The 26,741-nt window shown below is 37.7% G+C and overlaps 1 protein-coding gene across 1 annotated transcript in view; it reads left to right on the forward strand.

Moving 5' to 3' along the window:
* The window catches only part of AUH (AU RNA binding methylglutaconyl-CoA hydratase), a 1,941,763-nt gene that overhangs the window by 1,093,538 nt on the left and 821,484 nt on the right, over window positions 1-26,741 (forward strand). The window contains exon 6 of the mRNA XM_044088029.1: window positions 15,844-15,900. Within this exon, the coding sequence (XP_043943964.1) occupies window positions 15,844-15,900 (57 nt within the window). The remainder of the gene's footprint in view (window positions 1-15,843; window positions 15,901-26,741) is intronic.

The raw sequence follows: 26,741 nt of genomic DNA on the forward strand, positions 1-26,741 counted from the left end.
AGCCAGTTAACTTTTTTCTAGGGAAGTGCATGTGATGCCATTGCACTAGCCCAGTAATCAAGGAGCCTCAGTCCTCACCACTAACAACAGTGAGGGGCATGCACATTCGGAAGGATAACACATACACACCCAGTAAAGTACAATTTCCCTTAAGAGCACGCAGAGATCACAGTTGGTCTGGGGCTGGTTTCCCCTTTTCTCTCCAGATCCCCAATAAGACTCCCCTCTGGCACAGCTATAGGGTCCAGATCTCAACCTAGTGGTCAAGCTAAAACCTCCAGCACCTCTCTGTCCAACCAGTGCTTCGTGTCCCTGCCCAAGTAGCTGGCACACACTTTAAGATTTGATTTATATACAAACACACAGACACTCCTGGAGAAGGCTGGCACAGGTTCTCCAGCTGTGCCCCCTTTCGGCCCAGACTATAAGGTAGTAATTACTGTCACCAACCACTAATGTCAGCTACTAATAAGACCCTTACCAAAGGGTGTCCAATTTTATTGTGCAATACTATTATCCAAATAGTAAGTGTGACCAGAACTTTTAAGGGTATCGGAGTGGCTTAGTACAGTATCACTAAATACATGCAAGTACTCTAGAGCTTAAATTATCTCTACACAAAACAGCCACAGTTGAAAGGTTTAAAAATATTTAATAATAAATAATAAAAACGCAAGACAAATCTCCTCAGTTCAACACAGTGCTAGTCAAAAGTTCAGACACAAGAACTTTAAAACAATACTGTTGGATAGTCTGACATAAATATAGAAAACAGCTAGTCCAATCTTACTATTCTCCATCTATTTCTAAGAGAAATACTAACGTCTAAGATCCTACTTACATACAGAGCAAGCAAGTGCTGGTGATATTGTCATTTCTGCATACAAATGCAAACATGCTATCTCTTTCTATCTGAGATCTCTTAAATTGATAATACATCACTGTTGACTTATTTTAGATTACATCATTCTTGACACTTCTCTGGTTCTCTCTGGTTCCCAGGCTACCAGAAACTCTAAATTTACAATTCTTAGTTTTCTTAGTAAGCTTGCACCTGGCTAGGAAGCCACAGGAATAAAATACATTTTACATGTAAAATCTTGCAATTAACTCTGGTCTAAAAACTGTAGAAGGAATTCCTTTGTCCAGACATCCGGTCTCCGAGCTTTGAGATCAAACAGTCTTAAAATGCTTTACTTTATCAGCTTTCTTCCAGCAGGGTGCACTGTGGTTACATTTTTGAACTTCAGAACATATAACACAGTTTTTCTTATATTTAGTTTTCTTACATTTGTAAAACAGCCTGTGGATTATATTAATATTTACAATGACATAGAATTATATGCAATTTTTTTCTAGCTGGGTTGGCAGCTTTTTAGTTTGTCACATGCCCCCCCCCCCCCCCCGAGAACTCAAGCTAATTTTTCAAGTGACCCTTGAGAAATGTTGCTTGAAAGGGTTAGGTCTATCTGAGTATACCTAACCTCATTCCCTGTCTTGAGAGCCCATCTGCATTGGCGTTGCTAACCCCACTGTGGTGCTGCACTGACATATATGCTTGCAACCCTAGGCTCCATCTTAGCAACTTGGCATTTTGCTGGCTGGCTTGGTGCAACCATGTTAGGGGATTGTGATCTGTAACTACAGTGAATTTTCTTCCATACAGATACGGCTGATGTTTTTGCATTGCCCACACTATGGCTAGACATTCCTTTTCTACAGCTGCATAGCATTCCTCCCTGGGTTGGAGCCTACGACTGAGATAAACCACTGGGTGCTCTTCTCCCTCTGAAGAAATCTGGCTAAGTACAGCCCCCACCCCATTGTTCAAAGCATCCACCTGCACAACAAATTCTTTGCTGTAATCTGGACTGGCTAACACAGGGGTTCCTCCCAAAGCTTCCTTAAGCTTCTGGAATGCCTGCTGACATGCTGTGGTCCACAGTACCTTATCTAGCCTGTTTTTCCTTGTCAGGTCTGTGAGGGGAGCAGCTATGGTACTATAACTGGGGACAAACTTTCTGTAGTACGCTGCTGTCCCTAAGAATCCCCTCACCTGCTTTTTAGTAACAGGTGCAGGCCATGCCTGAATGGCTTCCACTTTGGCAGGTTCTGGCCTGATCTTACCACTCCACACTTTATGTCCCAGGTAGGAGACCTCTGCCATACCCACCTGACATTTACTGGGCTTAATGGCCAACCCTGCCCTCTGTAGTCTGCCCAGCACCTCCCTGACATCTTGAAGGTGCTCTGGCCAGGAATGGCTGTAGATGGCAATATCATCTAGGTATGCAAGGGCAAACCCTCCTGCTAGGATATGATCTACCAGCTTCTGGAAAGTTGCTGGGGCATATTTCAACCCAAAGGGTATCTTTTGAACTCGTACAAGCCAAAAGGAGTCACAAAGGCTGACTTCTCTCTAGCACTGGGAGTCAAGGGCACCTGCCAGTAATCCTTGGTAAGGTCAATGGTAGTAAGATACTTATCCCCACCCAGCTGCTCTAGGGCTTCATCTGTCCTAGGCATAGGGTAAGCATCTGACTCTGTGTGACTATTTAATTTCCTGTAGTTCACACAGAACCTGGTGCTGCAATCCTTCTTTCGCGCCAGTACCACTGGGGAGGCTTAGGGACTGTTGGACTCTTGAATTACCCCTAGTTCCAACATCTCCTGTATTTCCTCCCTCAGAGTCTTTTTGACTCTCTCAGGCACCCTATAAGGGGCCTTCCTAATAGGCCTTTGGGGTCCTGTATCCACCTGGTGCTGCGCCAGGTGGGCGTATCCTGGTTTCCCAGTGAACATGTCCCCAAACTCCTGTAACACTGCTCGGATTTCTCGAACCTGGGTAGGGGATCGCTGCTGGGACAGTGCTACCCCTTCCACCGAGGTGTCAGTCCGAGCCTCACTGAGGAGATCGGTCACCAGATCTCTCTCAGACTTTTCCTGCAATCCACTGCAAATACTCAGCACAAGGGCCTCTGTATCATGGTAAGGTTTCATCATGTTAAAATGGTACAATTTGTGCTCCTGCTTAGCAGTTCTACCATGTAGTTAACATCACTTACCTTTCTTAGCACCTTGTAGAGTCCCTCCCAAGCTGCCTGCAGTTTATTGTGTCTGACAGGAATGAGAACCATTACCTAGTGCCCTACAGCATACTCTCTAGCTCGAGCATTCCTGTCATACCAGACCTTTTTCTGCTGTTGGGCTTCTGCCAGGTTCTCCTGGGCCAAGCCCAGGAGTTCCCTGAGCATTGTCCTGAGGTTTAGGACATATGCCATAGCAAACTCCTGGTGAGATTCACATTCACCTTCCCACTCATCTCAAATTAAATCTAGAGGCCCCCTCACCCTATGCCCTTACAACAACTTGAAGTGTGAAAAGCCTGTGAATTCCTGGGGAACCTCTCTGTAAGCAAACATATGGGGCAAATATGTGTCCCATCCTCCCTTAAACTGGTCTGCAAATGCCCATAGCATGGACTTGAGTGTAGAGTTTAACCTCTCAACTAAACTGTTAGTCTGGGGATGGTAGGGGTGGTCTTTAGGTGCTTCACCCCACAGTACTTCCACAGACAAGCCTGCAGTTCTGACATGAAATTGGCACCTGTGTCAGTCAGTACTTCTTTTGGGAAACCTACCCTGCTGAAAATCTCAAAACTGTCACCTTTTCCACCTCAGTGGATGACAAAGCCACTGCCTCAGGGTATCTTGTAGCCTAATCTGCTCCCACTAGGATACACTTTTCCTTGTCTATCAGCTAACCAGATACTCATGTCCTCAGGCAAAGTGCTAAGGGCTTGTTCCCTCACCAAAAGGTTTGCCAGCCCTTCAAAAGTGGTGACCTGACATCCAGTCACCCACCTATGAAAATAAGTGCTCAGTTAAGCAACATATTCACACACACTTTCTTCTGCCTTGTGTCTGTGCTCATGAAACTTTTTCCTATAAGTTTCATGTGTTAGCTTAAAAAATTCTAACAAACAATTCTTTACAGCATTATAGTTAAAACAGTCAATGTCAGATAATTTGGAAAGCACATTTACAGCTTTACCATGGAGTAATGGGGGTCAGGAACCATACCCAGAGCCTTTGGTCAGCATCATACTGTTTACTTACCCTCTCAAGCATATGAATGAAACTATCAAAGTTATCCCTCTATGTAAACTGTGGAAGAAATGTACTGACCTTTTGTGCTTCTGGGGTCTGGTTACTCCCTTCCCCATTAGCTGCATGACTCTGGCGAAGAGTCAGCATCTCCTTTTCATACTGCCTCTGCCTCTCCTTCTCCACAGCTTCCATTTTCAAATGTCTGGCCTCCAACTGAAGTCTCTTTAGCTCCAAATGGATTTTTAAGCCCTCTTCAGAAAGGTTTAGCTGTCCATTCTCTGAGTGTTTTACATCTCCAAGGCCAGTCTGATTGTCTTCCTGATTGTTGTTTTCTGTTGCAGCTGTGAGCAAAGCTGTAATCATATCTGCCTTAGTCAGGTTTCCATGCACCAGTCCTTTAGCCTGGCACATCACAGCCATCTGGCTCCTTGTCAGCTTACCGTACTCCTCTGCTGACATGCTTGCCTGCTCTCCCTGACTAACTAAGCTAACAAAAGAAATAAAACAGTTGTGATCTGAACTCTGAATATTCACTGCATGGCTGATTTAGAGTGCAAAAACACATTCAGTGATCACTGTCCACAGGAATTCAATGTCCACACTACTGCAAGCCAATTAGTATGTGATGCGGCTAACTCACCACAATGAAACAATTAATAGTTGATGTGGATATCCCACAACTGCCAAAATATTACTGTGTGTCACCCGTGCACTGGTCCAGTAATCAAGGAGCCTCAATCCTCACCACTAACACCGGTGAGGGGCATGCACATTGTGAAGGATAACAAGTACACACACAGTAAAGTACAATTTCCCTTAAGAGCACACAGAGATCACAGTCAGTCTGGAGCTGGTTTCTCCCTTTCTCTCCACTTCCCCAATAAGACTCCCCACTGGCACAGCTATACGGTCCAGATATCAGCCTAATGGTCAAGCTAAAACCTCAACCACCCTCTCTGTCCAACCAGTGCTTCATGTCCCTGCCCACGTAGCTGACACACACACACTTTAAGATTTGATTTATATACAAGCACACAGACACTCCTGGGGAAGGCTGGCACACGTTCTCCAGCTGTGCCTCCTTTTGGCGCATACTATAAGGTAGTAATTACTGCCTCCAACCACTAATATCAGCTACTAATAAGGCCCTTACTAAAGGGCGTACAATTTTACAGTGCAGTACTATTATCCAAACAGTAAGTGTGACCAAAACGTTTAAGGCTATTGGAGTGACTTAGTACAGTGTCACTAAATACATGCAAGTACTCTAGAGATTAAATTATATCTACACAAAACAGCCACAGTTGAAAGGTTTAAAAATATTTAATAATAAATAATAAAAATACAAGACAAATCTCCTCAATTCAACACAGTGCTAGTCAAGAGTTCAGACACAAGAACTTTAAAACAATACTGCAGGATAGAATGACATAAATATAGAAAACAGCTAGTCTAATCTTACTATTTTCAATCTATTTCTGAGAGAAATACTAAAAGTCTAAGATCCTACTTACATACAGAGCAAGCAAGTGCTAGTGATGTCAGTTCTGAAGATAAATGCAAAAATGCTCTCTCTTTCTCTCTGAGATCTCTTAAATTGATAATACATCACTTTTGACTCATTTTAGATTACATCATGCTTGACACTTCTCTGATTCCCAGGCTACCAGAAACTTTAAATTTACATTTCTTTCAGAGTTACCTGTCTGACCGCCAACAATCCGTTGTATGGCAGAATTACATATCTCCCCAACTACCTGTCTCCATAGGGGTTCCCCAAGGATCCATCCTTGGTCCCCTACTCTTCTCTGTTTACACCAATAATCTAGCCTCTGCCACCAAACATGGCACACTCATACAATACGCATATGACTCGACCATCATCTGCTCAGCCCAGTCCCTACCAAAACTGCAAAAAGTCACACACAAAGCCTTTTCCTCTGTTGAAACATGGTTATCCGATGCCTGATTAATACTCAACCCAAACAAAACTAAACTACTCATCTTCCAACCCACCAAACATACTCAAAACAACTCTCACTTTAACATCACGGCAAAAGACAACACCACTATATACCCAACTGAACACACCAAATTGCTAGGAGTGGAAATAGACAATAAACTAAAATTTGACATTCACATATCCATGACTGTAAAAAAAGTCCACAAAAAACTAGGAGCGTTATACAGAAATAAGCAATTTCTCACCAAAGCAGCAAAGATTTCAATAGCAAATTCCCACCTTATCTCCACCCTACTTTATGCCTCTCCAATATATACCAACCTAAGGCAATGTGATCTAAACAAGCTGGAGACCTGCTACAACAAAATCGCCAAATTCGCCACAGGGCATCCTACCGTAGTCACCACTGTCTCTCACTTGCTGAACTGGGCTGGCTTGAACTCCCTCACCTCCTTCAGTGGTATCAACTCTCACTCGCCCACAAACTAGTAAACCATCCACTAAATGTCCCATCCCTCCAGAATCTACTCCAACCCTATCACACCACCAGACCACTAAGATCCAGCAGCAAAAATCACTTGCAGATCACTAAAGCCAATAACTCTGCTGGTGAAGCACTATTCTCTTGCGCCATAGCCAAATTATGGAACTCACTCCCACCCACAATTACCTCCATACCATCATGTACCCACTGCAAAACTTTACTAAAAGCGCAACTAAAAACATGCTGGCTATGCCCTTGCAACTCCCACTCTAATATCATCCACGCCATCCAACCACTACCTTTCTTTCCTCTCCACTAACTACCTTGATTATAGCAAGCGCAGATGCTCATAAGCCAGTACTTATTATACAGCACGAACTTCTTCTTCTTGTAACATTAGTTAATGTCTGGTATGCACTTCACAGATAAAGATTCTAGTTGTCTACTGATGTACTATGTTCTTCATCTGTAAATATGTTGTAAGTAATTGCTATGTAAATTGTTATTCACTATGTAATCCAATGTATATACTGTCTGTTTATTTTAACTGTGGAGCTTTTCTCCCCGGGCCTCCACTGAAAATGGACATACGTCCAGTCGGACACTCCCGGTCAACAAATTTAAATAAATAAATAAATAAAAATAAATAATTTCTTAGTTTTCTTAGTAAGCTTGCACCTGGCCAGGAAGCCACAGCAATAAAAGAGATTATACATGTAAAATCTTGCCATTAATTCTGGTTTCAAAACAATAAAAGGAATTCCTTCGTCCAGACATCCTGTCAACATACTTTGAGATCATACAATCATAAAATGATTTACTTTATCAGCTTTCTTCCAGTAGGGTGCACTGTGGTTACATTTTTGAAGTTCAGAACATATAACACAGCTTTTCTTACATTTGTAAAACAGCTTGTGTATCATATTAATATTTACACTGACATAGAATTATCTACAAAATTCTATCTAGCTGGGCTGGCAGCCTTTCAGTTTTTCACATAGAGTAGTGTTTTTTTTTCTTGGGGGCTGGGTGGATAAAATGACATATGTTATTTGTTATGGTTTAAGAGATTGAATATTTTGGGGGGAATTTAGGGAAGCAAAACTGAGTGCATTATCTGAACAGTACCAGTTTCGTAATTTTAATATTGCAGCTTTTTTTAAGAGTGAGATATTGTAATTTGAAGTATAGTTTAATCTCCATATTCTATATTTGCCCTCCCAGTATTTTCAGTTGTAACCTCTCTTCTCCTTCAGTCACTGCCTAATTTTAATGTTCTATTTAGCCTCACCACCACCTACCCGAGTTTGATTTACAGTCATAGTAAAACACAGCAATGTAGTACTGTGACCTGTTTATTTTTTAATTAATTAATTAATTAATCTGAGATGAGCAGTGGGTTAGGGCCCCTACTGCAGAAATCCACTGAGAAGAACTTCATAAGTAATAGCATTAGGTAAAAAGAAATGTAAGAATGAGCAGTAAACATAAGTTATGGCATAGATCTGCCTTTGATGTCTTAAGTACAGACACAAGTCCTATAGGTGAGCCACTTAATATTTTAGCATTGTGTTTAAACCCACAGTGTCTATATGCAGTAATGCTGACATTCCTGCAGCTGAAGTACATCTGTGCACAGAAGGGGTGGGATTATTGCATCAAGATACAATATGGATACCATAAGCAAACAGTAATGCCCAACAGGGTGCGTGGTATTGTGCAGATAACACACCCACTGGAGGGAATTATTGTGCTTGGAGAATGGGCTGTATGTTAAATTGTTTTGTATTTGATTTTTTAATGTCATAAAAAGGGGTCTATATTGCAACATCGAACGCTAAAAATAGCGAATGATGTTTCGTTGACACATTTTCAGCGAAAGCTGAAAATGTCAAATCCACAGAACAGCGATTTCTTTACTAGGGAAAGAAGTCGCTGTTCCAACCCCCGCAAAAAAAAAAAAAAAACATTAAACACTTCCAAACACATACACACATACCCTAATCCTAATTATACCCCCCCAAAAAACCAGTAAACAACTAAATACACATATGCACATAACCCAACCATACATTTAACGAAAAAAAAAACAGTAAACATTTTAAACCATATGCACTTACCTTAACCTGCACCCTAACCCTAAGGTCAGTAACTCTCACACATTTACATAAACAGTTCCAAACACATACACACTTACCTTAACCCTAATTCTACCCCAAAAAACAAAAGTAAACAGCTGAAAACACATACACACGTAACTCAACCATACATCTAACACAAAATATAAAACAGTAAACACGTTCATACATATGCACTTACCTTAACCCGCACCCTAACCCTAAGGTCAGTAACTGTTGCACAATCACGCTCGGGAGTTATACCGGACAAGGGACCACACTACACTTCAGAACATGGCAAAACAACGAAGCGGTCAAGTGACTTCTTTCCCAGGGAAAGAATTCACTGAACAGCCGCTTCGCTGTTTTGCCTGTTCGCTCTACATGTGTCGACGAAAACGCATTCGACAAAATGCGTTTTTGTTGTACTCATAGGAACCCCATAAAAAGCACTAGAAGCAACAGGCCACGGCTTATTAAAGTAAAACCAATGATTTATTTCCACAAACCACTTCATCAAACACACATGATTAAACTCAGTTAACAATGCCAACCATTAAAAGTTTCATACCTCCATACTTCTCAGCTTTTTTTTTTTTTTTTTGCTCTGTCCCTCATAAAATTTGTGGTGTACTGGCAAATCAGTGAAGATTTAAGTCACTAAATAATGACTTACACTTGAGTTTCAGACTTCATATCCTTCAGAAAAATGCATTCTAACATAAATTCTGTTATTATAGCTACTTTCTAACTTTATGAGAGCAATATTTAAAATCTATCCCTATTTTTGGGTCTCCCTTCACAGTATTGTAGCCTTTCTCCAGATGTTTTGAGCCTAGATGTTGAGAGGTGTGCATACCTGTTAATTTTTAATGAAAACACACCAATGGGCTGCTTTTTGCTACCACTGCTTGATCTCTGTCGCTCCCGCTTTCCTGCTTGGAGGCACACATATAGTTACAAATGCAAAGACACATATAAACACACCCACACTTTTTAATTATCATTGTTGTTTTCATTTTACACTCACTAAACAGCAAAAGTACTGTTTAGCAAGTGTAAATTATGGCTTTCATTGGTATTTTAATTGTCCAAGTACCACAGCAACTTAATATCCTGCCATAAAATGGTGGACTTGTTTTCCAGTAGGCATTACCCCTACATTAACACCCTACTGAAGAATGTCTGTTCTCCAGTCAAGGTGGCGATGTACAGGTCACCCATCCTCTAAGGTTCTATATGCAGCACATTTACTGAGGTAGAAGCTTTCCTTATGAAAACTACAAGCTGCTGTGACAATGTAAAATTAGCTCACTGCTTCCTCATACAACTGCACAGTATAATAACCAACTCCCTTAGTGTAGAGGGATAAAGCTCTGGCTGCAGCCCAAGTAACTGCATTTCAGTTAGTGGCTTGAACACATGTTGCGGCTGATGGGGAAATGAGGTGAATAATGAGCTTTGCCTGCTTGCCTGTCTTTGAGGGAGAGGCAGATGATAGGTGACCAGACACTGTTCCAGGGGTTGAATTCCAAGTAAGAACTGGAGATTGTGTAGGGGGTGCTGCTTACAGGTTTGTTTGTGTGTGTGTGTGTGTGTGTGTGTGTGTGTGTGTGTGTGTGTGTGCACTTGTTGATGAGGAGAGGGGAGCAAACCCTTTTATTTCAAACAGAGGTATGACAGATATCTCTCCAGCCCATTGTACTCCTAACTCTTTGGATGCTTCAGACATGCACAAAGGGAATAGTAGGGCTTAATTTGCGTCTTTCGGCTTTTCCCGGTTAGGGGTCACCACAGCGGAACTCCTGTCCGCTAATGATTGGCAGTAGATTTTTACATGCTGAGTTGCGCCTGACGCGACCTTCAACAAAGGTACGCCCATTCACACATGTCTCCACACAGAAGACGCTCTAGCTGAGAATCGAACAGGACACCGTCTTACTGTGAGGTGACAATGCTACCTCACAGTAAGACGTTGTCCTGTTCGATTCTCAGCTAGATCGTCTTCTGTGTGGAGACATGCGTGAATGGGCGTACCTTTGTTGAAGGTTGTCGTCAGGGCCTCACAGTAAGACGTTGTCCTGTTCGATTCTCAGCTAGATCGTCTACTGTGTGGAGACATGCGTGAATGGGCGTACCTTTGTTGAAGGTTGTGCGTCAGGGCCGGCAACTCGGCACGTAAAAATCTACTGCCAATCATTAGCAGACTGGTGTTCCGCTGTGGTGACCCCTAACCGGGAAAAGCCGAAAGATGCAAATTAAGCCCTACTATTCCCTTTGTGCATGTAATCTAATCCCTAATGTGGATGATAGCTCCCATTTCTGATTCACTGGGTATTTACCCTAGAGAATGAGTGGGATGTAGAAACATTTGGCTCATGTGGGGTAAGATGGATTCTTAGATGGTCAGCTGAAGGATCAGGCCAAAATGAAAGAAAAAAAAAAGAAAGAAAAAAAAAAAACAAATGAAATAGTAGTAGCTTTATTTTCCCTAGCAAATTGTTGTCAGTTTGCTAGAGAACATTTTATCTTAGAATTGCTTACCAGAAACTCAAGCTTAATTAAAGCAGCTTTGAATTATTTTTCTGGCTTAAGATACTGAACATTTTATTAATATTTATCACTAATGATAATGAACTGTAGACAACATTCATGGGCACTGAGCAGTTTATTGGGTAACTTTTCTTACTAATAGAATATTTAATTTGATTTTAAGTTTCATTTTTCATACTATTGAAAAATAACTAAAATATCATTTATATGGGCTATGCTTAGGGTTTCTGACTGTGTTATTTGTTGCAAACTAATCCTGGAAACATAAGTTATATTGTGGCAATAAACGTTATTCAGAATAAGTTTGGCAGCTTACAGAGAATGCACAAAAGCGAATCTAAAATATCAAACTACAAAGGCTGAGTTACGTCCATGAGACAAAATACAAGTAGCTTAGATGGCAAATTTTGGAATATCCTCCAGTTACAGCTCACACCTTATAAGTGATTGTTATATCCTGCAATATTTCCTTCCTTCATCATTTAAATGACAGTTCAGATTGTTACTGTTCTTGAGAATTATAACATTTTTGAGCAGATTTCCCATGACCTCATGTTCAGTAACTTTCCCTTACACATAACAGTATTGTTTTCATGCAGAATTTGTTATATTCAAGGTTACATGCATGATGGTATTAATTGCACGTTTCTGACAGTAGCTTTTGTTCGTAATACAACTTTTGTAAAGAAAACTTGACTTTGCTCTTTAATCACAACTTGAAGTAAGCAGTTGTGAGATAATGTCTGAAGTAATGTCACAGAACAGACTTTCTTTTTGGCCTAACTTGCTTAGAAGCAGTGTCTAAACTAATTCCACTTAAAAAAAATCCAGCCTCTTACATGTGCTTTAGTACTCTACAGGCATTAAGGCAGTGGCAGTCACGATTCACATATTCGTATGTTCAGTACACAGTGCTCCGGCCCAAAGACCGTCTAGGATCACTGATTTACAGAAGGTTGGGTCATAAACCCAGTCTCCCATCCATTTATTAAAATGATCCTTAAATGCCTTGATTGGTGATGAACAACATATCTGTAATGGCAATTTATTCTATAATGTTGGAATTCTTTGTGCCACAAATGTTTCACTTTATCTTGTCCTACATTTTGTAATCTTAAATGAACAATTTGCATGTTTATGTGTTCTTACATTATCAGCAACATTTAAACTCAGAGAAGCCAATAACATATCATTATATATTTCATTATAAGCCATTAATAATTTACCTGTAAACTGAAGATAATATATAGTAAACAGACCCAGTGTCTTATATCTATCAAAATGACACATATTTGATAGTGACAAAATATTTTTTGTAAATCTTCTTTGTATTAATTCCAACCTATTCAGTTGTTCTATATTATAAATAATAAATACATTATTATATTCCAAAATAGGTCTAATGAAAGTTTTATATAATGTATTAACCACTTCCCTTCTCTTAATGTAATATTCCTCACCAGCATTCCTAACTGCTTCTTAGCTTTAGACACAACTAAATCGACATGCTTTGAAAAGGAAAAAGTCAGTGTAATCAGAATGCCCAAATCATTATATATTACTCTTATTCATACAAAATTTAATATCAGAACTCAATGTCCATTTATTTATTTCAACAAAATAATCACCAATATATTCATAATCCTTACCATCACTTAATACCATACCCAACTTACAATCGTTTGCATATTTATTGCACCAACTTATTGTGTTCTGTGGAAATGTCTAAAATACAATATTAAATGTCACTGCTCCCAGTACAGAACCCTGTATTACTTCTTTTAATACTAGAAGTGAGTTTGAACAATACCCATTAATAACTAATGACTGAGAACTAACTTTCAATGAATTTGAAATTATTAAATATGGGTTGTAATTGCCCTTTCCTAAAATGCCATGTATGGTGAAAGGATTACTATTGTAAGGTGATTTTCTTTTTGCGTGTATAAATGAAGGGTATAAGTGAAGGCCCAGCTGAGTATAACATGAGGGCATTGATGTCTGCAAATCTTACAGTTTAGTGTAGTCCTTGCTTTACATTTAATAACCATCAGCTGACCAGTATAGTTTAGAAATCATTATTCCTTATTTGTCCAGAAATGTCATAGTCAGCCTACCAAAAACAAATGCATACCTGCATAAGTAAATGAATGAATAAATAAAACCTACGCAGCTCATGTAGAAGTCCCTAACATAATGTGATTCAGACAACCTTAGAAACATTTTTCTTTCCTTTTTTACCTCCTGAGGAGGTCAGGCATGAAGTATACTCTTCTCATAAGCTGTCAATGACATAGTAGGCTATATGGGTAGTGGTATGTTTTTTTTTTTTTTGTTTTTTTTTTGGTATATTTTTTTTTATACTCCAGCTTTTTTTTTAATACTGCTGTTGGTCACCGCCCCTCATAAATTCAGGAATGCAACCTGACTGCCCCCCACCCCCACCCTTCCAAAGGCACATAATTTGAAAAGCTCAACAAATGCTATGTATTAATCAGTCTGCTTTCCTGGTTCTGATTCATTTACAAAAATCACAAGACCTGTTACCTGGTTCTGATTCTTTTACAAAAATCACAAGACCTGTTACAAAGAGAAAACACTTCACCATTCATTTTTCACTGTATATGGTTATCTTTACCAACCCCCTTGTTTCTTTATTAACTAAATCACAGGTTTCTTTACTAACTAAATCACACTGCTTTCAGACCTTCTAACATTTTAACTGTTTACCTAAAGCTGAGGTTGCTTAGAAGAAACCAGTTAAGTTATATATGCCGAAGGACGTGTTTCTTTCTGTCTTAAAATCTTTCTACCAATTATTGTTGTTGGGATCCAGCAACAACACCCAGAAAACTGTGGTCATGATTGAAAAAATATGTCACATCCTGCCCTTCAAGATTTGGTTAAGTAACTTTTAGTTGGCGTGGCCAGTACTACAAAAAAGGAACTTGAGGCAGTGTGACTGCTTGTCTAGGTACCTCTGGATTAATAAATGCATTTCTGTTCATTGAAAGTGATTTTATGAACTGTGTAACTGACATACCAACTTCAGTGGAATGCAGCAGTTTTCTCTTCGAATTCTTCCTTGACACTCATGTGCATCACAGTAGTACAAGTGGTATGTGTGGTTGTGTAAAAGCATACAGTTATGTTGACTGGACTGTTTGTAACATGATACAGATGCAGAGATGTGACACCATATATCTATAAATAAATAAGCACTAATTGTCTTGATTCCTGTGGGAAGCATGCAAGAAAAATGTTTAAAATACTTTTTTTCTTCATTCAAAGTTCTTCATTTGGTCACATCTTGACTAATTCCAAGTCAAATGATGATCATTATCTTGTTAACATAGTATCTAACAGTAGACATGCATACTCACAGAGTCAGATTCATTAAAGTCATATGCCACCACAAAAAGTTTTTTTTTCAAAATCATAAACCCCCTCCTTGCATGTCCTTACTCCATTTGCTGAAGAGACCACCCATCTCAGCAGCATCAGTTTACTTCTCGCTGATCCTAGGAGGATAAGCTATAGGAAATGTTGGCTTACACAACAGTGCTACATTGATGAGATTGGTGATTTCCCTCTCCTGGTAGTATGTTGCTCACCATACAGTGCTAAGCAACATATTGGCTCCAATAAAAAAAAACGCACCTCTACTGCACAGAAAAACATTCTTTACCAACAATGGAGTCTCCAACAATGCAGACAAAACCTGTTTCCTGTCACTGCACTGTCTCACCCTACATTGTGATGCTGGTGAATTTCCACCAGGGGGAACACACACGTCACCAGAAACCTCTTACCATTGTATGGTAATGACTCTCTCATTACATGCGTACCTAATGGTGTGATTCATTTATGAATCATTGTCACTCATGTTAGCAGTGTACCACCGCACTACTAAATAAAGCAACTAACTACTCAATGACATGGCTTACCATAACTTAGTTGTTTTTTTTTTCTCAGTATCTTATGTAGTGAAATTAAAGATATGCATAACAGACTTTGGAAATTAGGATCTTTTTTCACCAACCAGTTTAGAAGAAGCACAGGGCAGGTGCTCATGACTGCTTGTAAACCAGAACAGTTGTGTCACATATTTCATTTAGTAATGGGTAACATCAGTGTTGTCTGAATTTTTGCTTGCATATTTTGTTTCATATTTTCATTCAGTGTAATATCTGTTATAATAGTGGAAATGATTTATCAGAAATTTAATTACATTCATTAATTTCCAGTCACACTTTCTGTCATTCAGGGCAAAATTATATCCAGTTTAACAAGCTACTTTTAAGTACTTTATGGCACTGGAGTACTGTTTTCCTTTTGCCACATTCTGGAACAACTTCCTGACTCCTGATTTTGCAGGCTGGTGTGATGTCACTGATATGACCAAATATTGCTATCATTATGAGTTCCTTTTTCTTATAAACTGTAATGTGGGTTGAAATTATCAGATGATCTGAAACTTTAAATTATTTTATGTGTTTGTTTTATTTACTAAACTAGTGTTTTAATTATCTTTATGATGCAAACATATTTAATGTTAGTTATTAAATTAAATTTTTGGTTTTAAACTAACATAATGTTATATTAAACATTTTGCAGCTTCTTCTGCCAAGATGGGGCTGGTGGAAACAAAGCTAGCAATCATTCCTGGTGCAGGTATGTTATTTTCTGCTTTCATTATAAATAAAGTATCCCGTTTGATAAAGGTGCAGAGATTGGCATAAGAGTGAGCATTGTGCGTTATTGCCATATCCTTTTCAAATTGTTTGGCTACATACAGATGACATAGAAGCAAGAATGGAATTAAAATGCCATAAGTAAGGCAGAATAGTAGGAAAGCAGTGAGTCTTATGAATTAACATTGTGATCATTGTGGCATACTTTGGACATGGTTTCACTACATTTTAACACAATGGTGTTATGATGGAAAGCAGTAAGTCTTGTTACTAGAATTAATTGTGATGATTGTGACATACTTTGAGCATGGTTTCTGTACATTTTTCTACAACAGTATTATATTAGAAAGTAGGGAGTCTTGTTACTAGAATTAATTGTGATGATTGTGACATACTTTGAGCATGGTTTCTGTACATTTTTCTACAACAGTATTATATTAGAAAGTAGGGAGTCTTGTTACTAGAATTAATTGTGATGATTGTGACATACTTTGAGCATGGTTTCTGTACATTTTCTACAACAGTATTATATTAGAAAGTAGGAGTCTTGTTACTAGAATTAATTGTGATGATTGTGACATACTTTGAGCATGGTTTCTGTACATTTTTCTACAACAGTATTATATTAGAAAGTAGGAGTCTTGTTACTAGAATTAATTGTGATGATTGTGACATACTTTGAGCATGGTTTCTGTACATTTTTCTACAACAGTATTATATTAGAAAGTAGGGAGTCTTGTTACTAGAATTAATTGTGATGATTGAGACATAATTTGAGCATGGTTTCTGTACATTTTTCTACAACAGTATTATATTAGAAAGTAGGGAGTCTTGTTACTAGAATTAATTGTGATGATTGTGACATACTTTGAGCATGGTTTCTGTACATTTTTCTACAACAGTATTATATTAGAAAGTAGGGAGTCTTGTTACTAGAATTAATTGTGATGATTGAGACATACTTTGAGCATGGTTTCTGTACATTTTTCTACAACAGTATTATATTAGAAAGTAGGGAGTCTTGTTACTAGAATTAATTGTGATGATTGTGACATACTTTGAGCATGGTTTCTGTACATTTTCTACAACAGTATTATATTAGAAAGTAGGGAGTCTTGTTACTAGAATTAATTGTGATGATTGTGACATACTTTGAGCATGGTTTCTGTACATTTTTCTACAACAGTATTATATTAGAAAGTAGGGAGTCTTGTTACTAGAATTAATTGTGATGATTGTGACATACTTTGAGCATGGTTTCTGTACATTTTTCTACAACAGTATTATATTAGAAAGTAGGAGTCTTGTTACTAGAATTAATTGTGATGATTGTGACATACTTTGAGCATGGTTTCTGTACATTTTTCTACAACAGTATTATATTAGAAAGTAGGGAGTCTTGTTACTAGAATTAATTGTGATGATTGTGACATACTTTGAGCATGGTTTCTGTACATTTTTCTACAACAGTATTATATTAGAAAGTAGGGAGTCTTGTTACTAGAATTAATTGTGATGATTGTGACATACTTTGAGCATGGTTTCTGTACATTTTTCTACAACAGTATTATATTAGAAAGTAGGGAGTCTTGTGATTAGCTTTGTGATGATTGTAACCTGCCTTGGGCATGTTTTTGTTGCATATTTTCTACAATGGTATTGCATTGGAAAGTAGTGAGTCTTGTGATTAGCATTATTTGTGATGATTGTGTCATGCTTTGGGCATGGTTTTAGTACATTTTTTCTACAATGGTATTACGGTGAAAAGTAGTGAGTCTTGTGACTAGAATTAATTGCAATGATTGTGACATGTTTTGGGCATGGTTTCACTAGATTTATTCTACTATGGTATTATATTGGAAAGTAGTGAGTCTTGTGAGATTAGCATTGTGATAACTGTAACCTGCTTTGGGCATGCTTTCATTACATATATTCTACAGTGGCATTGCATTGGAAAGTAGTGAGTCTTCTCTTGTGATTAGCTTTAATTGTGATGATTATGACATGTTTTGGGCATGGTTTCACTACTGTTTTTCTGAAGTGGTGTTAGTATGCTTGCACAGACTGTCTGAGAATGGCCTAGTGTGAGCTCTGGCATCCACTGATGTTTGTCAGCCTGGAGAAATATGTTCACTGCTTTGCCATTTTGTGTACTGGAACCTCCGCATTTGGTGTGACAATTTTATTTGTAAATCTCAGCCACTTTTTAATGAGAAGTAGAACTGGGATTTAGGGCTTAGTCTGTTGTTCTGTTGTGAAATTAACTGAGGTTCCCATAAACTTGAATTAGCAAAAGAAAGATGGTTCTTTAAAGTTGCAGCTATATGATCAGGGTTTTATGAAAACATATTTGTGCCATATTTAGTATCCTGATCAGCATTTGGTATTCAGAAATGTACTCTGTGTAGGAAAGCACATGGGGTTTCCATATTTCAGAAAATTGACAGCACTTTCTTAGTAATTGATGTTGAAAAGATGCAAAGAAGTTAGTGATTACATTGCTTAGTTTCTGGCCTTTTTTCTTTTTTAATTTTTTTATTGCTGGATAATTATTAGCATAAGAGCAATGTATAAACAGGCAAATCTATGGCATGATGGTGTTAGCTGCATTACTAAATTCACTAACATCACTGAGAAAACTGTGTGTTAAACACAGCGTACCTTATTTATCTTATGACCAGCTTTCTTCTGGCTGCTTTCCTGATTTATTTTCACAATAAGAGAGAGATGGGCTTATATAATGTGATACTGTTTTAAGGTATGAAGAAATATTTCATATAATTAAATATTCATAGTAGACTAGATCAGATATCAAGGACCATACAACTGAGATATCCTTCCTTCCCCTTTGAATTTAGCTATTGTTCTCAAATGCTTCTTCATGTAGGGGTAAAATTCTCCTGCTGGCATACATCGTGGCATTACATGCCAAAAATAGTAGATTGCAGCTGTTTCAATGTCTGTGGATTTGTCAAGATGGTGGGTAAATATCACAAGAGACACTGACGATATGTGACTAATGTTCACGAGAAAGCAAAACCTTATTTTTAGCAGTCTCCTTGAAATACGTTGAGTGTTTTTATTGCATATATATTTTTTATCTCAGGTTATATTTCTTACTTTTCAACATATTCAAGATTTTTAATGAAACATGATTGCTTTCGGAGAGTGATTATGTGATATTTTTAATATATTTACACTCTACTTTCGAGTTAAGTGATTCTGAATGTCTAGTATATGATTTGAATGAAAGTGGTAAATTGTTTAAAGAAAGTGTTCATTTCTACTTTTGAATGCGCCTTTTTGTCATATTTTCATTTATTTTGTATGCCTGGTTTGTGCTGGGATATTATTTAGTTGTTGTTGGTTTCATCTTGGTTTGGAGCACTGAAGAACCAAATGCCTTGGATGTTCTTCATATCGATCACTGCTGCAGCAGCCTATGCTATTTGGGTTATATCCTGCATTATATCCTGCATAGGCTATAACAGCTGGCCCACTTGCTCAAGCTGAACTGACTAAAAAGACAGGTTTGTGTGCCAAACCCTTCAAAGCTTTAATGCCAATGAAGAGAGCACTCCTTTACAGGCTTCAGAGGATCGACAGTCAGTGTGTGCTGTTCCATTGCTGGTCAGATAAGTTCCCTTGGGGAAAAAAACCTTCTACATGTTATTTTTAATGTTTTAATTTACTTTCCTGTAACGGAAAGTGCATTTTAAGCTAGGAATATGTGTTTTTAGTGACTGTCATGTGACATTGCTGTACATTTAAACGGAAGTGCACTTTTGTGTTTGACAGTTTAAAAGTGCATTTTAACATTCTAAAAAATATTTTTCTGTGAAGTTTGTGTTTAAATTACTTTTTGAGGCTGGTAAAGTGTATTAGTGGACAAGGGAGAGTCACTTTTGTTGGTATTGGGAGAAGAGGCAGAGAAGATGCTGCATATCCCTGGGGAAACTGTACCTACCATCAAAATGGAAATGCTTGCCTTTATTTTCCTGTCAAAAAGAAATAGAAAACTGAACATTTATCTCCTCATTCTTCAGTTTCTCTGGACAGGAGTAATTTATTAAGTCTGGCTCAGGGTCTTGTACAGGCTATTGGCCTTTCTTATCAGGTAGTTTCTGGTAAAAAGGGATTCCTCCTTTTCCTCCTCCTCTTCATTTTCTCCTCAGAATTTTGATTAAGAATCAGAGGAGAGTATGTTATCTGAAACTCCCTGTCAAAGATTCTCTTTCTCTGATTATTTCTGGAATGTGCCGGTGCTTTCTGTGGAAAACACTAATGTTTCTCATTTCCTCATATACTATGAAGTATTACAACTGGGTTTCCCAGAACCTCTTCCCATCCCCCCTTTGCTTCCAGCTTTGTAGGGTGTGTTTGTCACAGGCTGTGATTTCCCTGATACCCAGCCTACTGCACCTTAAGAAAGCAGATAGAATAAACAAAGTTCCTCAGTCTTTCAATTTTCTGTACACTCATCCCAGACCTGACCAAACAGCTATAGCTTTAGTCATTCTGAAAAGCAGATGTCTTTTCTTTTCTTTTCCTTGGACAGGGATGTTCCTGTATCCCTTTACACTGATGTCCAGGGTACATCTGAAGATTCAGAAGGAATCCCCAAGATCATTGTGGTGACTCCATTTTGAACCAGGCAACAGTTATTCTCCTTTCTTTTGGAATTAGCCAGGGACAATCATCACAAGCTTTCTTAGAGACTAGATCCTGTCACTGTCTCTTATACATGTACTTGCACATATTCCTCTACACCATGCTGTTTTTCCACTACAGCTGCCTCTCTCTGAATCTAACGTAATATAACATCAAAACCTTGAATGTATATAATGTAAATACTGTACATAGCTTTCTATCTCTACTCTCTCTCCCTATCTGGGAATATATCTCTTTTCTACCTACATATAAGGTTGATACTAAGAGGTGATGCTAACTAACTAAGATAGCCACAACCGTCTGTGTAATGTAAAATAATGCATCAGGTAAACAGAACTCGAACCAGGGATCCACGTATTTAATAAAGTAACAAAAGTGCTATGGCATACAAAAGCTGTAACATAGATTTTGAAAATAACTTCTGGTTAAGTGCTTTCATCTGTTCATACAGACTTCATGCAGAACAATTCATACATAAAACGGACATGTTTTTAAAAACTTTTTGGCGCCAAAGCTGCCATCAACAATTTAAAGTGCTAGTGTACAAAAATATATATCATTACCTGAAAGACTCTTAAAATGTACCCTAAACCATTATATTCAAAACACTCTTATCACTATATATTCATATAATACAAATATAAAAAATAATAAGAGATTTTTAATCAATTTTATATATATATATATATATATATATATATATATATATATATATACACACTCTAATTCTAAACCTAACAAAACATTTAAAACTATTATAAACTATTATAAACTGCTAAAAAATATTATCGGTTAAAAATATATATTGTAAGGTGATGAATTTAATATAATGTACATATATTTATTATATGAATGGTGTATGTTCTATACCTGTTGCAAAAAAGGTTTAATAGTAATGAAATCATTAATTCTAGGCTCTCTAGTAGCGTCAGTCAGTATTTGCCATACACTCTCTCTTCGCCCTAGGAGTGCTTTATAATTCCCCCCACAGGGTGATATATTAATTTGATCAATTATGGCAAATTTGAATACATGCTTATCTCCACATTTATCAATATGTCGATACAATGCATTATTCATATCTTTAACCATACTTTTATATGAATTATCATATATACGCTTCCTAAATTGCCTTTCGGTCTTTCCTATATAAAATGCTGTGCATAACATGCACTTTGCCATATATATGATATTCTTACTATTACAATTACCTGCTCTAAATTTAACATATGTCTTATTGACATCATTCAACTTACATCCTTCTGTTTCATATATAGCATAACATTGTTTGCATAAACCCACATTTTTTAGTACTAGTACTTTTACTTATATCTATCTGTCTTATTCCCCTTAATTTCTAATTGTCTCTTTATATTTATTACATAAATATATGTACATTACATTATATTACATTATATTAAATTCATCACCTTACAATATATATTTTTAATAGATAGTATTTTTTAACAGTTTATAATAGTTTTAAATGTTTTGTTAGGTTTAGAATTAGAGTGTGTATGTATATATATATATATATATATATATTTGATTAAAAATCTCATTATTTTTTATATTTGTATTATATGAATATATAGTGATAAGAGTGTTTTGAATATAATGGTTTAGGGTACATTTTAAGAGTCTTTCAGGTAATGATATATATTTTTTGCACACTAGCACTTTAAATTGTTGATGGCAGTTTTGGCGCCAAAAAGTTTTTAAAAACATGTCCGTTTTATGTATGAATTGTTCTGCAGAAGTCTGTATGAACAGATGAAAGTGCTTAACCAGAGGTTATTTTCAAAATCTATGTTACAGCTTTTGTATGCCATAGCAATTTTGTTACTTTATAAAATACGTGGATCCCTGGTTCGAGTTCTGTTTGCCTGCTGCATTATTTTACATTACACAGACGGTTGTGGCCGTCTAGTTGTTCGTTTTTCAGGTGCTGTCAGTGCACTTCTTTGTGGATATTTAACTAACTAAGATAATCATCTCTACCATGTGTGTACTCCACTTTTGCTACTAAATAATTGCCTCTTTCTCCACTGTACATTGGCCTTTCTCTGCCTACACCAGAATCTATTTCTACTAAACTACTGCCTCCTTCTCTACTGCTCAACTGCCTCTCTCTTCTTTCCCCACTATCTTGAATGTATACATAGTACACTTTGTACTGTCCACCTTTATTTCCCACACATTTTACAAACCCTACTTACTACTATCTTTCAAATATTCAGTATTTGCAACTACTAACATGAGTTACAATGTGATAGTATTTAGCATTTTGTTCATACTATTTCTGCTGCCTCAATTCAACTATATGCTATGCAAATGGCTCTCTAATCAACTATGTATGTATGTCATGAAGAGTGTTTACTTTTGCATTTGTAATTTGCTACATCTCATTATATAATTCTGCATTTGTTTTTATATAATTATATGTTTGATTTACATGTATGTAATGTGGAGCTTTTCTCCCCGGGCCTCCACTGAAAACAGGCTCCTTGAACCCAGTGGAACTCCCTGGTCATCAAACTGGAAATAAATAATAAAAATAAAGCTACTCACACAAGAACAGGGGTGTTTGATACATCCCAGCCCCAAGCAACTTCATTTGACTGCCAGGATGCTAGGTTTTAATACCTTTTAGGGACCTGTTTACTGAGGATGTGAAGTAGGTACTAATGGAGGCAAGAAAGCTTGCTACTAGGAAGTTATATATTACAAATGGAAAATGTTTTCTAGTTGGTGTAGGTAACATGTCCAGCACCCATACAGGGCTAGAGTTTCTCTTGTTTTACATTATTTGCTTGAGTTACTTTCCTATTGCCTGTTTTATTCTTCTCTCAAGATTCAATTACCAGCCATTTCAACATGTCTGCCCATGGATCCCTCTCTTTCAAGACATTCTTATGATACAGTGTTTTTGAAAGGGACATTACATAACAGATTTCCAAGAAAACTCTTGCCTTTTCCTTATGGTCTTAATTTTGTGATAGAGAAGCTAACACTTGTTCCATTTGAACCTGCTCATCTGGTTGACTTGAGGTTCTTAACATTAAATTTTACAGGTTGCTCTGACCACTGCATAAAGAGTATTTCAGTTACAAGATCTTATGGTGGATCAGTTTTATCTCAGTTTACATAGAGACAAGGTCCTTCTTTTATGCCTAAAGTGGTATCCAGTTTTATTTTAAACCAAAATATCAATCTCCTTGTGTTCAAGATGAGGGCGAAAGGATGCATCATATCTTGGATGTCCACAGACCACTCAGGCACTATCCTGACAGAACTAAATCTTTCATAATTTCCAATCAGTTAATTCTTGTCAAGGTAAGAAGGAGGAACAACCTGTTTCAAATAGATTACTTCCAAGTGCTTTTCTCTGGCTATTGCCCATTGTTATTCCTACCACAACAAAACTATTCCAGGCAGGGTCAAGGCACCTTTTTCCAGGGTCTTGGTGTAATTTGTATTTTTTTGGAAAGGGTTGGACTCTAGAAGTATTTTAGAAACAGCAACCTGGACCTACGTACATACTTTTACAAAGCACTACAAGCTAATTTTCCAATGTCCCGACAGGGTTCAGCTTCCCTCTTTCAGCTGACATGAAAGCTCTGAAGGGCTTGGCACCCAAACCTGTCTTTTTTAGTCATATCAGTTTGAGCTAAGGGTTTGGGTGTGTGAAAAGTGCCCTGAAGCTTTGGAAGCTGGCCAGCTGTTATATCCTATGCAGGATATAACTCATGTAGCTTAGACTACTGCAGCAGTGCTGATTCAAACATCTACTATTATGACAAATTTACTTATAAGACTGTCCTTTTTACTCTCCTTCGTATATAGCAGTGTGCTTGATGGATATAGAGTGCCCTGTACTTGGTGAATCAGGTTAAGTATACCAAAGAAGTAGACCACCTAGACAGAAGAAAGGCCAGTTTTAGGTAGTATTGAGTTGGATGGCCCTGATAGTTTCTGGCACCTTTTTAAAATTCAGGCACCTGGTAATAAGAATGAAGCAATTAATAGTGGGCAGCAGAACAATGTGAGCAGGAGAGATGACAATTCACTTTGTGAGAATCCTGTTAATCCATTTGGTTTGTTGTAGAAATGATGATAGCTTTCCACCACATAATGATGCTGACTGGTTTTCATTACTGAGGAATACAGCATGTGAAAGGGGAATCCTCAGATTATCCACTAAACCTAATGACATATACCAATATGGAATGTATAACCTGGGTAGGTTCATTGACAAAGGTTCCTTTCTGCCTTGGTGTTGTATGAACAAAAAGAGGAATAAGTGGGCCTTTCACCTATGTCAGTAAATGTGTATTTTATTTTGCAAGATGTATGAGCAGTGATAGCTTCTTTGTGGGAAAGACTATAACTTCAGGGCTGTCACAGCATATGTATGTAATTTGAACTGACATAGTAACAATGTTCTGTGTAATAATGAGCAAGATATAAAGGGTTTAAAAGGATTTTTCTCACTCACTGAAGTTTTGGGTCCTCTGAGGGGATGGGAGACCTAGGCAGCATCTTCAAAGTATGTCAAAGGTAGTTACTAGGTATGCAAGAAAAGTAAACCATTCAGGAGCCTAGTCCAGTTTTCCAGTTGCCCCAAAGTACTGTCTCATTAAGTGACATGTTAAAGGTCACACAGCATTCAAGATAAAGGTAAGGGAATCCAGCCCTAGACCAAAATAATCATCTTATTAACAGCTGATAGCTTTAATTGTCTGTGCTAACTGCAAGACAAAGACAAGCCTCAAAGGATTTGAACCCATTAAGCAAATATTTGGAGCATCAGCTGTGTAAGCGACCAAAACCAAAAAACCCAGGCTGACATACCAAGCCTCACAAGCGGATCGAGATTACCAAAAAAACTTGGACTGACAGACCAAGCCACACAAAAGTTTTGAGACCAAAAATCCTGCTTGTGTGGCTTGGTCTGTCAGTCTGGGTGTTTTGGTTTTGGTAATCTTGATCTGCTTGCATGGTTTGGTTTATTAGTCTGTTTTTCTTGGATTTGAACTCATTAACCTTTTCAGTCATATTTAACAAACACTGTATTAACAAGATGAGACACAGAAGTAGTTGCTAAAGTGTTACAATAGCAATCGGTTCTAAATACAGGTCACTCTCCTGATTAAAAGAATTCACCAGTTTAAAAAGTTAGGCCTTAAAATTTTTTTTAAGGTTTCATTTAGATGAAAAACACTGTTTTTGTCTTGTTTTTCAAATAACTTGAGTATTTTATGACGTTTTTTAATTTCAGACAATCTCTACTTCTTACCTTTCAATGCTAAGCATTTCTTATAATACACGACAGGCTCCTGAGGGTAACTGTTATTTTTTGCAGTATATTTAAATTTTATTGTAGAATGAATTGATCCTGAAGAAGTCTAATGTTGCATTTGGATGAAAGCTCCTAACCATTTAATACAAATATTCATTTCTACTTTGAACATTTTTTAGCTTTATTATATTTTATTTACATGTGTGCTGTGTCGGGTGTTTATTTAGTTGTCATCTTACTAAACGTGTCTGGCACAGATGTTTCCAAGTGCATCCTTCATGAAGACGATTGCGGGCTGTATCAGGTCAGGCTGTGCAACTTTGATGTTGATAGACTGATTCAACTATGCACTGGTCTTCTCAGTGTTGATTTCTAGAGAGGCAGTGTTGACACAACTGGGTATCAGTGCAGCTTTTGCAGATAATATTAAAATTACTGTAGATACTGGCTATGACTCATGGCACAGTACTCTGTGCAAGAACTCTTCATTATGACTTGTAGATTTGCTGGTACAAGAGGGACTATACCCTACACCATCCCTAAAAGCTTGCTATCATCCCCCTCTGGAAGCCACTAGAAACACTATTCCTCATCATATTCACTTGAACCCTCCACATAAAGGCCTTGAAATGCTGCCTACAATGCCAAACATTTAGACAGCGCCTTGGAGACGCTAGTCATAGATCCAGATGATAAGGTGGGGAGCTGCTTCACTTGGGTCACCTGCACATGTGACCAGGAATTTGGAGAATTTCTCTGTATGATGCATGAAACTGGTAGTTGGCCCTTGAAACCAATTCCCCACCCTCTTGAAAGAAGATTGTAGCAGGCATACATGTATGCCTGTA

Source organism: Protopterus annectens, chromosome 11.part0 (genome assembly GCF_019279795.1).
Source record: "Protopterus annectens isolate FY-2018-M chromosome 11.part0, PAN1.0, whole genome shotgun sequence".
In the NCBI taxonomy this organism is placed as follows: domain Eukaryota; kingdom Metazoa; phylum Chordata; order Ceratodontiformes; family Protopteridae; genus Protopterus; species Protopterus annectens.